Raw genomic sequence first — 15,878 nt, 5'->3', positions numbered from 1 at the left:
GCACTAAAATGGAGCTGTTAGTCCAGTCTCCTGATGTGTTTCAGATAAAGCTCTCCCTGGCCCCATCTTTGGGCTGACTTCGAGCCTCTCGCTCACTGAACAGTTTTGAAGAACAAAACTTATATAGTTGTGAATATTCAGTATATTATTTGTTTTTTTAAAGTTTCTGTCACCTTTTAATATTATTGATCAAAGTAATTAATAATTTCAGATCCAGCAGAAACTTTCTTAACATATAAATGAATCTAGGCGCAGATCTTATACCTTTCACCAAAAAGACCCTAACTCAAAACGGATCATAAACCTGTAACATAAAACACAAAACTATAAAACTTCTAGAAGATAACATAGAAGAAAATCTAGGTGACCTTGAGTCTGGCAATGACTTTTAGGATACCAAAAGCACAACCCATGAAAGAAAAACTGACAAGTTTGCCTCTATTAAAATTAAAAACTTCTGCTTTGCAAAAGACACTGGCAAGAAAATGAAAAGACAAGCCACAGACTGGGAGAAAGTATTTGCAAAAAACATATCTGATAAAGAACTTGTGTCCAAGATATACAAAGAACTCCTAAAACTCAACAATAAAAAAAAGAACCACTCAGTTTTACCGACCTGGAGAAGTTCTTCTAAATTCCATAATATCTATTTACTTTATTTGTGGCTAGAAAAATAAGGTAGACATTATAAAAATAAGAGCTCTGAATTAAGCAGTATAAAACTGTACCACATTAAATAAAATTTTATGTGATTGGTAATTATATTTTCTTGAAATATACATTCTTTACATTTTTTATATCATATAGATATGTTACAGATGAAATATGGTGTTTTTAAAAATTTCTATAACAAAGCTGGACATGGAGTCCTTGCTCAGAAATACAGTAGTCTCTCATTTTGCTGTTTTATGAAAAATCATAATTGCCATATTTTTACTTATAGCAACTTTCCCCAATTAAGAAGCTTAAAATATAAAATATTATTAAAGCTAAGTTGTAAATTTGGGAAAAATGAAATATAATTCAAGGATCTCATTATAAAATCTTAGAGAATGCCAACAATAGTAGCATTATACAAAATAACACTTTTCAGTTCAACCACAAAGCACCTTATAAATATTTCATTAATATCAATCAAGTTGAAGGACAAGTACTATTTTACATAAAGATGATCATTTTGATGATACTGTTTCTTTCATTTTTATTTTTTATTACATCTTCATTGGAGTATAATTGCTTTACATTGTTGTGTTAGTTTCTGCTGTATAACAAAGTGAATCAGCTATATGTATACTTATATCCCCATATCCCTTTCCTCTTGCATCTCCCTCCCACCCCTCTAGGTGGTCACAAAGCACCGACCTGATCTCCCTGTGCTATGCGGTTGCTTCCCACTAGCTATCTATTTTACATTTGGTAGTGTATATATGTCCATGCCACTCTCTCACTTTGTCCCAGCTTACCCTTCCCCCTCCGCGTGTCCTCAAGTCCATTCTCTACGTGTGCATCTTTATTCCTGTCCTGCCTCCTAGATACTTCAGAACCATTTTGGTTTTTAGATTCTATATATATGTGTTAGCGTATGGTATTTGTTTTTCTCTTTCTGACTTATTTCACTTTGTATGACAGATTCTATCTAGGTCCATCCACCTCACTACAAATAATTCAATTTTGTTTCTTTTTATGGCTGAGTAATATTCCATTGTATATATGTGCCACATCTTCTTTATCCATTCATCTGTCGATGGACACGTAGGTTGCTTCCATGTCCTGGCTATTGTAAATAGAGCTGCAATGAACATTGTGGTACATGACTCTTTAGAAATTATGGTTTTCTCAGGGTATATGCCCAGTAGTGGGATTGCTGGGTCATATGGTAGTTCTATTTTCAGGTTTTTAAGGAACCGCCATACTGTTCTCCATAGTGGCTGTATCAATTTACATTCCCACCAACAGTGTAGAAGGGTTCCCTTTTCTCCATACCCTCTCCAGCATTTATTGTTTGTAGATCTTTTGATGATGCCCATTCTGATTGGTGTGAAGTGATACCTCATTATCGTTTTGAGTTGTATTTCTCTAATGATTAGTGATGTTGAGCATCTTTTCATGTGTTTGTTGGCAAACTGTATATCTTCTTTGGAAAAATGTCTATTTAGGTCTTCTGCCCATTTTTGGATTGGGTTGTTTGTTTTTTTGTTATTGAGCTGCATGAGCTGCTTGTATATTTTGGAGATTAAGCCTTTGTCAGCTGCTTCATTTGCAAATATTTTCTCCCATTCTGAGGGTTGTCTTTTCGTCTTGTTTATAGTTTCCTTTGCTGTGCAAAAGCTTTTAAGTTTTATTAGCTCCCATTTGTTTATTCTTTTTTTAATTTCCATTTCTCTAGGAGGTGGGTCAAAAAGGATCTTGCTGTGATTTATGATACTGTTTCTTGAGTGCCAATTGCTAATCTAAAACTTTATATTATCTCATTAAATCTTCACAACAGCCCTGGGAAGGCAGGTACTATCCTCCCTTTACAGGTAAGAAAACTAAGGCTATTTCATCTCCCACATTCAAAGTTAGTGAGGTTAAATAACTGACCAAATTCACACTGCCAGTAAGAAGTAAAGTTGGGATTCATACCCAAGATACTGTGACTCCAAGGTCCATGCTCTTCTCACTATTTGAATCTACAGCTACATCTCACAAAGAACAGTTAGGGTTTCACGTACAGAAGGTGTTCATAAGCAGTCTGGTCATTGTTCACCTGAATGACTCATAAGTCCCTCAAAGAAGATGATTAACATGTGCAAACTTGGACTCAGTATCTTTCCATCCAAGACTGGTCTTCCTAATATATTCCATACTCTGATTAATGGAAGGAGTTACTCCTTACCATCTGGATAGTAGTCCCCCAGGCATTTCCTTTTTTTATCTCCATGATCCAAACAGTCACCAAATCCCATTGAGTCTACCTGCTAAACATCACCCTTCTCTCATCATCACTCACACAGTCCTTCAGCTACTATCCTATCTCTATCCCTCGCTGTTCAGCCAAACTTCTTCAAAGAACAGTCTACATTCCATGCAGGTTGTATGCTTAAGGGCAGTTCTTAATGGCAGCTTCTTAATTATGCTGCTGTATAATTAGTGCCAATCATAGAGCTTGTCCATATTAGGTTTTCAATAAATACTCGACAAATGAATGCAAATATCAGGCTTTCATTCCTCCATTCCCCTGTAAGTGCACTGAAAAAGGTCATTTTCTGATAGGAAAATGGCACTGCCTTCTTTAATAAATAAAATTCAGATCCTCTGAGGTTGACAATGGAAGAAGAATCTCTACATGCAGAAGAGGAACTTATGAGTTAAATCTACAAGCTCCAGTTCTTGTCCTTAATATTCACTTTCCCCTTGGAGATCTCATTATCGCTGTCCCTCCTCACTGGCCTCACTGGGAGAAGGGTGCTGCTCCCCTTATAATGCTAGAGCCTTGTCAGATCTATGATTATGACTCTTTCCCCTATATATCTTGATACAACAAAGATAAAGTTATGATATTTAAATAAGACTTTACCAAAGTCAAAATATAATAAAAGAGAAGAAAGCACAGACACCAAAAAAGTAACCAGGCAGTGAATCTTAAAAGTTAGGATTTTCTCTCTGGGGCTTTTAGGCCCTGTTCTATCATAGTTCCTGATCTACCCTCAACTGGTGAGCACTATTTTAGCACCCACCACCCAAGAATCCATGCTTACCATATCCCCTCCTTAAAGACTAAACCTAGGAAAGAGAACCCAGAAGGATCCAGAGTTACCTATCCCCACTTAAATCCTTTTATCCAAGTTGTAGTTTCCTGATCTGGAACCTACATTTTTGGTAGAGGTGAACAAGAGAAATGCCAGCCCTTTAGGAGAGACTCTCCTATCTTCAGGGAGCAGCATGGTTTTACCCTAGGCCAACCCAAGTCAATCAGTCTTTATCTCAATACAGCATAGTAATTCAATATTAATATGGGAATATACACCAGATGCATATATTATAGGGTAACAGAGACTACCTACTGTCAAACCATTCAGTAACTTTAGCCTTCTAGACATGTTGGTAGCATTCTCCATATTGACTAGTCATTTCTTCTTGAAATTTTCAACCCTGGTTGCCCATTTCCTGGTTATTCCCTTCCTTCTCTGGTCAGTTTCAAACTACCGTGGCTCTTATTCTGCATCCTCACCATAGCCAATTGTATTTGCTCCCATGGTTATAGTATAACACTAACATAATGGTTAAGAGTAAGCTTTGGATGAACTCTAGCATTTCTTTTTTTTTTTTTTAGCTATGTAAGGGCCAAATAATATAAGTGCAAAGCATTTAACAGACTGCCTGAACCGCAGTAAGCACACAGACATGGTAAGTTAAAAGCAAAATAAAACAAAATACTCTAATAGGCTGATAGTTATAATACATCTCTAGCTCAGACCTCATTGTTGAGCTTAACATCAATGTACACCCCTGTGATATGTGGGGCCTACAAAAACTTAGAAATAATATTACCTTCAGAAGGCTAAACTATAAATCAGTACATAATGGACCAGAGCAGATATATGCAAAGTTAGCTTATAGAGACAGAATGGCTCTAAGACCAGAGACTAGGCCACAATATAAATGTTTTAACATATTTAAAGACAGAATGTTTTCATCAAAAAGAATAGCTGTCAGGAATAGAAAAATTTAACTCAGATGGGCAGAAATTGGAGGCAATTTAAGCTCTACTGTAGAGGTTCTCAGAGCTTAATGCTATTAAGTGACCACAACATACATCTAATTTCCTTTGTTGTGATTCCAAGCTCCTAAGCAACCTGATTTCTCATATAATCTTCCTAAACAGAAAACCCCTTAGTCAGAGAATCAGTATGCTATCTACTTGACAAATATCTCAAAGTATATCAATAAACTGGCATCCTGATAAATTCATCAGTCAAGTGTGTGTGTGTGTGTGTGTGTGTATCTCACAAACTCTGGTGCATGTAGAAAGATTGTGTTTGTAAGTGCACAAGACTTAGAAGCCCTGTTTTTCTTACAGTCAATTAATCAATGAATTTCATAGTGAAAGCCTCTTGTCGGAGACCAGCCAGTCAGCTTTTTCCTTGACTAGAGGAAAGCACTACTGACTAGAGCACTATTCATTTAAAGCATAAATGAATGTAGAGGATAGTCGCGCATTTTTACGTAGAGTATAAAGTAGAGGATATCCTCTACTTTATACTCTACGTAAATATGTGCGACTATCTTATAACAGGATGAGACATGCAGGAACATGGTAAAGATATCAGCAAATCCAATTTCATGAGGGTGAGCACTACAACTCACTAGCAATAAAAGTTTTACTCTCTTTTTTAAAAAAAAATTTATTCATTTATTTAGGCTGTGCCGAGTCTTAGTTGAAGCACACGAGATCTTTGTTGTGGCATGCGGGATCTTTAGTTGCAGCATGGGAGAATCTTTTAGTTGCGGCATGAGGACTCTTAGTTGTGGCATGCATGTGGGATCTAGTTCCCCAACAAGGGATCAAACCCGGGTCCCCCCCATTGGGAGCGTGGTCTTACCCACTGGACCACCAGGGAAGTCCCAGTTTTGTTCTCTTTCAAGACTAATTTTCTAAAATGTTTTCATTATAAAATATCCTCCTCCATCCATTAATTATCTTGTGTTTTTGTAAACAACAGGTAAATGTGCAACACCTTTGAAAATTCTGACATTACATTTTTCTTCCATTCATTCTTTCGTCAAGTATTTATTAAGTTCATTCTGTCAGACACTGTACTCGGAGCTGAAGATGTGCAAAAACTGGCACAGCCGCTGCTCTGGCCTGCTTAAGCTTTAGAAGCAGATACACTTAAGTCAAATTATCACACTGACAATCGTAAAACTACATTTGTAACTTATTAGCAAGTAAAGTATACAGCACAATAAGAGTATGCAATAGGGGCATTTAATCAGATCAGGGAAACTCTCAGAAAGTGATATTTCAGCTAAGATCTACAGGAACAGGAGTCAAAGACTAGGCTGGAACAGTCTGGATAAAGAAAACAGTACCATACTCACTGTCTCTAGCTCGTCTTCTATTCTCTCAAATAAAACACCCTTCTGGCTTTTCTACCCTTTACCGCACTGAAACTGCTCTCAAGATCCTCAGTGAGCTCCACGTAACTGTATGCAGTGATCAGCTATCCTCATCTCACTTGACCTAGAGCGGCATTTAACATAACTTAGCATTCCTTCCTCCTCAACCACTTTCACTTGCGTTCTAGGATGCCACACTCTAGGTTTTTCTCTCGGTTCACTGGCAAATCCTGCATAGTTGCAGATAAATCCAAATCGACCCAAACTCCATGGAGTGCCTCTTTTTGTGATACCAGCTATTCTCGGTGTTTATCTACTATCAAAACACTACTGTGAAGCTTAAAATTATATCTATAGGCAGATCTTTACCCTCATCTCTGGACTCATTTATCAAACTGCCTGCTCCACACCTCTACTGTAATGTCTTAGAGGCATCTCAAACGTAACACGGCCAAACCAAACTCCTGATTTACCCTGCTACCCCAACACACAAATCTGGAGACTTTCCCATGACACTGAACGGTAATTCCCTCCTAGTTGCTCAAGCTAAAAACTTGTAATCATCTTTGACTCTTTTACTCTCACACCTTATATCCAATCTGTCAGCAAACCTGTTGGCTATACTTTCATAATATATTCAGACTCTGGCCTCTTCCCACTGCCTCCACTGCTATCACCCTGGCCCACTACCACTACCATCTTTTACCTGGACTATTACCTTACCTTTCTATTTAGTGTCTCTGCTTCTACGCTTGCTTCTCCATGGTCCATGATCAACACAATTTAAAAGAAGTAATCAATTTAAAAAGTCAGATCATGCAACCCATCTGCTCAAAACCTTGCAATGGCCTCCTATCTTAATCAAAAAAGTCAAAGTTCTTTCAATCACCTACATGACCTCCATCCTCTGTGACCTCATGTTTTTCTCCTCTCCTGCCACACTGTTATTTGTCAAATGTGAGGACCCGCAGGCCTTTGCACCGGCTGTTCTCTTCACAGAAACGTTCCTCCTCCAGGCATCTGCATGACTTACTCCTCCTCCTACTTCAGATCCCCTCAAATGACCCTTTTTGATTAGGTCTTCTCTGACCACCTTATTTAAAAGTGAACCTTGCCTCCCAAAACCTGGCACTCTCCATCCCCCTTCTGAGTTGGTTCTTATTTTTCTCCACTGCATTTGTCTTCATTTACTATATATGTCACATTTTTATTGTCTATCTCTCCTTAGTAGAATGTAAGATTATGAGAGTAGGGACTTTTGTACATTGTGCTCAGTAGTATAACCTCAATGTCCTGTTATATAGTAGGCACTCAACAGATACTTGTTGAGTGAACAAATGGATAAAAAGGAATATGAGAACCAGTGACTGAAGAAAGATCTGTATGGCTGAAGCACAGATAGGTGGAGACTGGTAGACTAAGTGAGGCTGGAAAGGTGGAAAGGGACCAAATGACATTAGGCTTTATAAAGAAATTTTGCCTTTAAGATTAAGGCAGGACATCACTAAATGGTTTTAAGAGAAATCTGAATTTTGAAACAGTTATTCTGGCTACTGTTTGGAGAACTAATGGAGAAAGGCCAGAGTGAATAATCACTATTGCAATGGTCTTGGCAAGAGATTATGGCAGTTTAGAAAAGACCGTGCTTATGTAGATGCATGGAAAAGGATGGATTTGAGGGATATTTGGGAGATAAAATTGATAAGTCTTAATAATAATTTGGATACAGAGGTATGAAGGACATTAAGAAAGACACGGGTTCGAGCCCTGGTCTGGGAAGATCCCACATGCCGCGGAGCAACTAAGCCCGTGCACCACAACTACTGAAGCCCGCGCGCCTAGAGCCCGTGCTCCACAATAAGAGAAGCCACTGCAATGAGAAGCCCGCGCACCGCGACAAAGAGTAGCCCCCGCTCGCTGAAACTAGAGAAAGCCCACACGCAGCGACGAAGACCCAACGCAGCCAAAAATAATAAATTTATTAAAAAAATAGTACTAATGCTTAGGTTTCAAATTTTCATCATAAGTGGATGGTAGTGTCTTAAAGTGAAGTAGGGAACACTGGAAAACAATCAGATTCACAGGTGATAACCATGCATTTGGTTTTAGGCATGTTAAGTTTGAGGTACTTTTGAGATATCCAAGAAATATCAAGAAGATGTATATAAGAAAGCTGAAAGGTGAAGCTGGATGGAGCTATACATTTAAGAGTCATAGGTGGTGGCAAAACCATGGCTATGAATGAGATCATATTCAATTACATAGCAAAAAGGAGACTCGGACTTAAGAAACTACCCTATGAGCTTCCCTGGTGGCGCAGTGGTTGAGAGTACGCCTGCCAATCCAGGAGACGCGGGTTCGTGCCCCGGTCCGGGAAGATCCCATATGCCGTGGAGCGGCTGGGCCCATGAGCCATGGCCGCTGAGCCTGCGCGTCTGGAGCCTGTGCTCCGCAACGGGAGAGGCCACAACAGTGAGAGGCTCGCGTACCGCAAGAAAAAAAAAAAAAAAGGAAACTACCCTACCCTTTGTGGGCTGGACAAAGGAGGATGAGCCCCTCAAAAAGAAAAAAAAAAGGAATGGCTTTTTTGGTTTTTGAAATCATACTTATAAGAAGTTCTCATTTTTTAAAATTCTGATTTTAAACCAGTAACATTGGAATGTCAAAGGCTTTCCAAATTAAACCAATTCATCAGAACTATAAATCTGTTCAAGGATAGATGACTTTCAGAAACTATCTGGAAAATTCCCAGTACCTTTCTCTTTGCTGCTTCAAAGTACATCAATACACAAAAAGCTATCCCTCTCAAAATATGTATGATTTTGGCTTATTGCAGTTTCCTGAAATTATCTTCTCTCTCTCACTCAGGGCCTCACCATATGCTGTTCTTTTGGCCCTCTTTCCCTGAGATGAAGATTTCCCTGACTTCCCAAGACTGGGCTAAGTGATCTTTCTAGCCATCCCAATGATATAGTACTATATGTTTAATGTGTGTAATGTGTAGTATGTTTAACCATTAGTTTAACTAGATAACAGTCTTTTCCACTGTTGCATACTTAGTACCTAACAAGGCTAAGTTTTAAGAAACACATCTATTCTGCAACGTGAAGGATTAAAACCTAATTTGGTCTTCAGTCCATTGACAACACTTCAAACGTCGACTTTCCTCAAGAGGAATGACTTTTTAAAATCAAACAGTAATTTGTAAACAAATGATTGAATCTTTAAAAAATACTAAATTTTGGAGATTTTTATGTCTTTTTTCATATTGTATCCTTAAAGCCTGCAAAAATTCATATTTAGGAATACCGGGGATTCTTTCTCCTTTAGTCTCATACAAAAGGGATTTTACAACTCTCTTTGAAAGCCTGGCTTGCGATGACATTTAACTGAGCAAATAAACCACACCCCTGTGCAATGGCAAACAGGTGCAATTGCATAGGGGTACTTAATCCATGCCGCGCGAGCCCACTTGAGAGAGCGGAAGTAGAGGCAGCAGCGCGGAGCATCCGGTTCCACAGCATCCTCCTTGCCTGGCCTTATGCTGCACCCTCCGACCCTCAGGATAGCAACCATTCCCAAATTCTCGCCTCAACGCGCCCTCGGGATTGGGCACCCGGACTAGTCCTTCCCACGTAGATTACTAACAGAAGTCCCTGGACTAAGGATACAGCCCTAGATGGCTTGGTTTCTAAAATCCCAGAGGAAATGAAGGAAAAATCCTGTCAAAGGAAAAGTGGCAACCAAGCCCACAGTGCTCACCAAACCGACGCTCTCAGTCAATCTCCGTCAACGCTAACCCTTGGCTCGCAGGCCGCCACAGGCTACGTCGCAGTGGCTCACGGGGGCGGTAGTTTCTGTCGCAAACAGAACGCGCCGAGGGCACCAAAACTATACTTCCCAGAAGTCAATGCGAGTACGCCCTGCCTTCTTAAACCTGGGTTTAGCGTAATAAAGAGACCGTTTCTATTTTTAGGCTGACCTTAAATTTAGATTCAAGAACTTCCAGGTGTACGTCTGTGCTACACTCTCTGCAGTGCTTGTGTACTTCAGCTGTCCCTTATTTTCCTTTCCCCTTGTTCAGGCCAAAGAATCCAAACCTCAGAGCACATAAAACGCCCCCCGGCGCAGCTTAACTGCCTTTTAAGGCGCATGCGCGCTGCCCGCCGTCACGCAAGCGTAGCGGCGGGCAGCGGTTGGCGGCCGCGCGCGGACTTGGGGTCTGGAGGTAGCCTGTGGGAGGGCGGGGTTTTTTCCAATGGCTTTGCCTCCGCGGGTCGCGTCTGCTTGGGCGGGGAACAGGGCGCAGGGGCGGGGGCGGCTCCTCGTTTGTGCCGGGCGGAGAAAGGGGAGGGGCTGGGGGTGAGGACCCCATCTTCCCTCCCCGCTCCCGCCCTCTGGGCCGAGCCCCACCGATGGGGCTGGGCGAAGGGGCGGGTTATGCGCCGCGGGCCCAGCCGCTCCACCAGCTTCGCTGCCCAGCCCCGCGCTCGGGGATTGCGGGGCCGCCCTGTGCTTGTCTGGCCTGGCGGGCGGTGAGCGAGGACGCAAGGATTGGAAAAGAAACGGCGTCTGCCCGGGGAGTCCGGAACCGGCAGGCCGGAGACGATTTCCCCCAACGCTGCCACCGAGACAGCGGCTGCACGAGGCTGCCGACCACCCGGGAGCGCCAGGGTCTCTGGCCGCCGGGGCCAGCAAGCCAGGACTCAGCAAGCCTTCCCAGCCAGCGCCTGGCCGGGAGGGAGGAGCTGCGGAAGGCGGGGACTGGTGCCGGAGGAGGGGCGGAATGGGAACGCTCCCGAGAACACCGTGGCTGCACAGACAAAAAACGCCGAATGGCTGGTGAGCGTTCAGCTGTTACCAGCCTTTTTGGGCAGAGTACGGGTTTGACAGCTCCACAACGTGAGGATATCCGCTGACGCCGAGAGACGGAGGAGAACACTTTCCCGACACTGCCTGTCCAGCAAAGCCAGCGCTGTAAGGTTTCAACTTTCCAACTTTTTTTCTCAGTCTCTGACCAGAAGACTGCCCCTCCGGGCAGAAGGAGAGGGCGAGCTCTATCTTGTAGATCGAAGACACTTCTGCCTCCAAATGTCACCCAGACGTATGTTTTCATGACGATTCGAGTTCTCTGATTTTATTCTTACATTTCTCGTTTTAAAAAATGCAAAGTGCTTTGGGGGACATGCTGAAAGATAACTGAAGACAGCAAAGAAAAAACTCCAATTGTCATGGCTGAAGGAGAGAATGAAGTGAGATGGGATGGACTGTGCAGTAGAGATTCAACTACTAGAGAGACAGCACTGGAAAACATTAGGCAGATCATTGTGAGAAAAACCGAGTGTCTTCGTTTGGTGAAAGAGACACCTTATCGTCCAGCAGACGGCCTTGCAAATGCTGTTTCTTTGGATGGGTTGAATAAGCTTCTTGCTCATCTGCTTATGCTTTCTAAGAGGTGTCCCTTTAAAGATGTAAGAGAGAAAAGTGAGTTTATTCTGAAGAGCGTCCAGGTAAGAAATAACATTATAAGTACAACTGTTTATCTAGTAATGTGAAGTTTTACTTGCAGATATTCACTTTGTATTTGCTTCAAATAGGTTGTTATAATTTGAACCACTCAACATCTTAAATTTAGACTGTTTTGTAAAACATTGAATTTGGGGTTAAAATTGGACAAGGTGAACTAAAGTAAAAGTAATTTTCAAATACAACTAAACAAGTATTGTCTTTCTAGAGAGTATTAGCAGAAATGCATCATTCCTCCATTGGGAGATTGGGATTGACATATATACACTAATATGTATAAAATAGATAACTAATAAAAACCTGCTGTATAAAAAAAAATTTAAAAAGAAATGCATTCCTCCTGGGCAAAATATGTGAAAATTACAGTTAATTACAAATAAATACTTACTTTTCCTTATATTCATTTTTATGTGTTGTTGGGAAGTGTAGCCAGTATGCTTTTCACATTGCTACAAACAGTGTTCTCTGTGGAAAGTTTCACGTGTAAAACCCTCTAAAATGATAAAGAAATATTTCCTAGTCAGCTTGTTCGAGATAACTGGTGAAACAATTTCCTCTTGTTCTTAAAAACAAAGCAAAAAACCCGAGAATCTGTTCCCTAAATGCAACCTTTTTTTCCTGAAAGAATTATATAAAATAATAAAAGCCCATGTTATAAAGGAGCTGACATCTGCAGATTGAAGAATTGGATTCAGGTTGAGTGAATGGTAGGCTGTTATGGTCAGTTACTTAACTAGCTTTCTCTGTGTTTGCCTAAGTTGTTTGATTCTTTTTTTTTTCACATACATACCTATTTAAGTTGTGAGTGCAAAGGATAAAGGATGTTATAGTTTTCCTCCTGTTTGTACATATTCAATTTATCTTGTTTTATTAGAAGATTTATTAGAAGGTTTTTTTTTAAGGGAAAGATTTTTAGATATTAAGAATTGTCAGAAATGGTCTTTAAGCTTATCAGTCTAAATTACTCAATCCACATGTGTTCAAAGTCACAGTATGAGAAGTTTTTTAAATTTATAATTTACTTGGGTATATATGTAAGCTAAGATGAACAGTTTTTCTGTTTTGGTTTGAATTCAGTTTAAAGCAACAGAAAAATAATAATGTGTATAAAATGAAGACTCTAAGATCTCTGGATATTTCTTCTCACAAACGCTGTGGAAACAATAGTTACAATTTATATTTATCCAGAGTTACTAGAGAGGAATTATTCTAGTACTTGAAGTTTACCTCTTTGAGCATCAAAAGTTATTTCTCTATCTTTTAGTGTAGTGACTACAACCACCGTTTTTTTTCATAATGGGGTCATCATTATGCACATCAAGTACATACTCTTGTACAGCTGAGGGTGGAATGTATATGTAGGCCTGTATGATACATTTTGTTTGAATTTGTGTGTTCAATTTTTATAGTCTTTCTGTTCCTTACCTTACTGTTGGTATACTTCACTTCAGTCTCTTCCTGAATCTTTTATTTTGCTACTTTTTTTATATTAGAATGGGAAACCAGATAACCAGTTTTGTTAAGAGTTAGATTGAAAACAGAAGTAATGAGGTTCTGGGGAGTACAGGGTCAAAGGACTAACATAATGGTAAGTAAAGTGGTACTGGTGTCAGACCTGGGCTCAGGTTCTCCTCCTTTATTAATATACTGCATACCCTTGAACGAGTTAAGTTACTTGACCTCTCTTAAGCTTGGATTTCCACATCTATAAAATGGTAATAACAATACAGAAGTGTATTACTATAATAAATAATATAAATTATGATAACTGAGATGTAAAGTGCCCCATATGTAATGGATGCTGCTCTCCCCTTTCATAAAAGAAATACATGGACTGTGTGATATGTATTTCAAGACTCATTCATCCTGCAAAAGGATTCAAGAATCTCTACTGTAAAGATTTCCCATCAATTTATGCCTTCTTTCTCATCTCTGCATATATTGCACATTATTCCAGCTACAATTCTAACAGGCACTTTACTTATATTGGGCTATAATCACATGTTTATGTGTCTGTCTCTCCCAGAGCCTGTGGGAGAGACAGAGCTCCTCTCCCGGAGCACAGGCTCCGGACGCGCAGGCTCAGCTGTTAGTTCTCAAGAGTGTTGACTGGGACCTGGAAGCTACTATATAAATACTGTTTCTTAGTCTGAATAGATGAAGTTACTAGATTAGGGAGTTTTCATCCCTACATCATTCATTCATGCCTTCATTCAACAAATGTTAATTGAACCCCTGATGAATGCCATTCTAAGAACTGAGAATCAGTGGTAACAATTTTGACATTCTACTGAAGGGAGACAGACCATAAACAAATAAACAATATAATTTTAGATAGTAAAGGAAGACTTCCCTGAAGAGATGGCATTTAAGCAGAAATGAATAGATATTATCCAGGCAAAAATGAGATTTGTGAGAGGGACATTCTATGTATAGGGAATAGTGTGTGTGAAGGCCTCATGGTAAGAGAGAGCAGGTGAATTTAGGAGTGGAAAGTAATGCAGTGTGGTTGGAGCATACAGTGTGAGGAGAGTGTGAAAGTTTAAGTACATGCTCTGGAGTCAGACCTGAACTCTACAGCCTTAGGTAAGTTACATAATCTCTCCTTGACTCAGTTTTCTCACCTGCAGAATGAGGGTGATGCTAATAGTTCCTGCCTCACAATGAGAATAAAATGAAATAATGCTTATAAAGCATAGCACAGTGCCTAGCACATAAGAAACACCCATAAAGTTAGGAATTCTGTTTTTAGGCAGGAGCCAGAGAACAGAGGATCTTGTGGGCCATGTTAGGAGTTGTAGGCTTTATCCTAGGAACAATGGGAAGCCACTGAGGGGTGTTGAGCAAGATGGTGACATGATACATGGTGTATTAGAAGCATCACTTTGGAAGCAATTTGAAGAATGGATTTCGGGGGTCGAGAGTGAATGTACAACAGTTAGGAGGTTGTTCACTAGTCCAAAGCAAAAATGGTGGAGTAAGATGTAGTGGGCAAAGTGGAAAAAGGTGAATAGATTTGGGAGATAGCTAGGAGTTAGAACCTATGGGGTATAGTATTTAATTGGATATAGGAGATGAGGAAAATAAAATCAAGGATGGCTCTAAAGTTTCTAGCTTGAACTCCTTGGTGAATAATTAAGTCATTTCGGGAGACAAAAGAGTGGTAGAGGGTCACTTGAGGGGAATGGTGAGTTCTGTTTTGGACATGTTGAGATTAAGTTGCCTATGATGAATCTGATTAGAAATAGCTCTTAAAGGGATTTCTGCCCCTGCCACCACTTTTCTACTCCTGACATTGTTATCTCTCACTTTTCTCAACCACCTTTATATCCATCCTCCACGTAATTGCAGAGCTATTTATCTAAAATAAAAAGCTGACCATGTTTCTCTCCTCCCTAAAATCCTTTAGGATAGAATCTAAACTTAAGTATGTTACTTAATGTCCAGCATCATCTGGCGTCCACTTAACGCTGCAGCCTCACAAGGGAAACAAAATAATGTAGTGCTCTGTAATGCCTTGTTATTCACTAGTAAGCAGCAAAAGCTGAACTGCATTTGCAATTCTTGCAGCTGTTCCTGAAGGGGCCCTTAATTGCTATAGGTCAGCTCAGAGGAGTATGGTCAGGAAGATATGGTAGGGTGGTGGTAGAATGGATTCAACTCAGAATGGCTAAACATGTAAAAAATTGGCACATTGAGAGATAGCATTCTCTGTTTGTATTCCTGTTCTCAATTTATTGATTTCAAGTCAGCATACTTAAATCTGTTCAACACATTTTTGAGAACTATTCTGTGCCAGGCACTATAGTCAGGACTGGAAGATCAATTAGATTTGTTCCCTGTTTTAGAGGAAGGTCTTCTGTTCTCATAGGAGATTTTAGTTGTGCTGTTTGTTTGTTTGTTTACACCCATAATACCTTTTGGATATGCTTGATTCCCTAAGCAAATGAATGGAGTGGCCCAATATACTATTATAGTCCACTGGTGAGCTATTGTCTTTATGATACATGTAATTAAGGGGGGAAATGTGAGTATGTGTATATTCATCAAAACATGAGGAGTATCCAAAATAGCCAAGTACTTTTCCAAGAGTAGTCATTTGATCCTTTTCATTTCTATACCATGACAAAGGAAAACAAATTTTCTTATATGCCTGTCAGCAATTAACACTATCTGAAAGTAACTTGGCTTAAGGTAGAAAACTTAGACCAAGTAAGAAGTATTTATCTTAAGTGGGATGGAGGAGACTT

At 40.0% G+C, this 15,878-nt stretch overlaps 2 protein-coding genes across 3 annotated transcripts in view; one reads left to right on the top strand and one right to left on the bottom strand.

Annotated features, from left to right (window-relative positions):
- CEP57L1 (centrosomal protein 57 like 1) overlaps positions 1-9,946 on the bottom strand; it is a 61,981-nt gene extending 52,035 nt beyond the window's left edge. The window contains exon 1 of the mRNA XM_070043444.1: positions 9,865-9,946. The gene's annotated coding sequence lies outside the window, so the exon portion shown is untranslated. The remainder of the gene's footprint in view (positions 1-9,864) is intronic.
- Positions 9,947-10,534: 588 nt separating this feature from the next.
- The window catches only part of SESN1 (sestrin 1), a 107,532-nt gene continuing 102,188 nt past the window's right edge, over positions 10,535-15,878 (top strand). For both annotated transcript variants that reach the window (XM_060283960.2, XM_030882879.3), the window contains exon 1: positions 10,535-11,612. In XM_060283960.2, coding sequence (XP_060139943.1) covers positions 11,334-11,612 — 279 coding nt within the window. In that variant the 5' untranslated portion in view covers positions 10,535-11,333. The remainder of the gene's footprint in view (positions 11,613-15,878) is intronic.

Source organism: Globicephala melas, chromosome 14, assembly GCF_963455315.2.
Source record: "Globicephala melas chromosome 14, mGloMel1.2, whole genome shotgun sequence".
Lineage (NCBI taxonomy): Eukaryota > Metazoa > Chordata > Mammalia > Artiodactyla > Delphinidae > Globicephala > Globicephala melas.
Note: the sequence above shows the minus strand (reverse complement) of the source record. Positions and strands in the feature narration are given on the sequence as shown.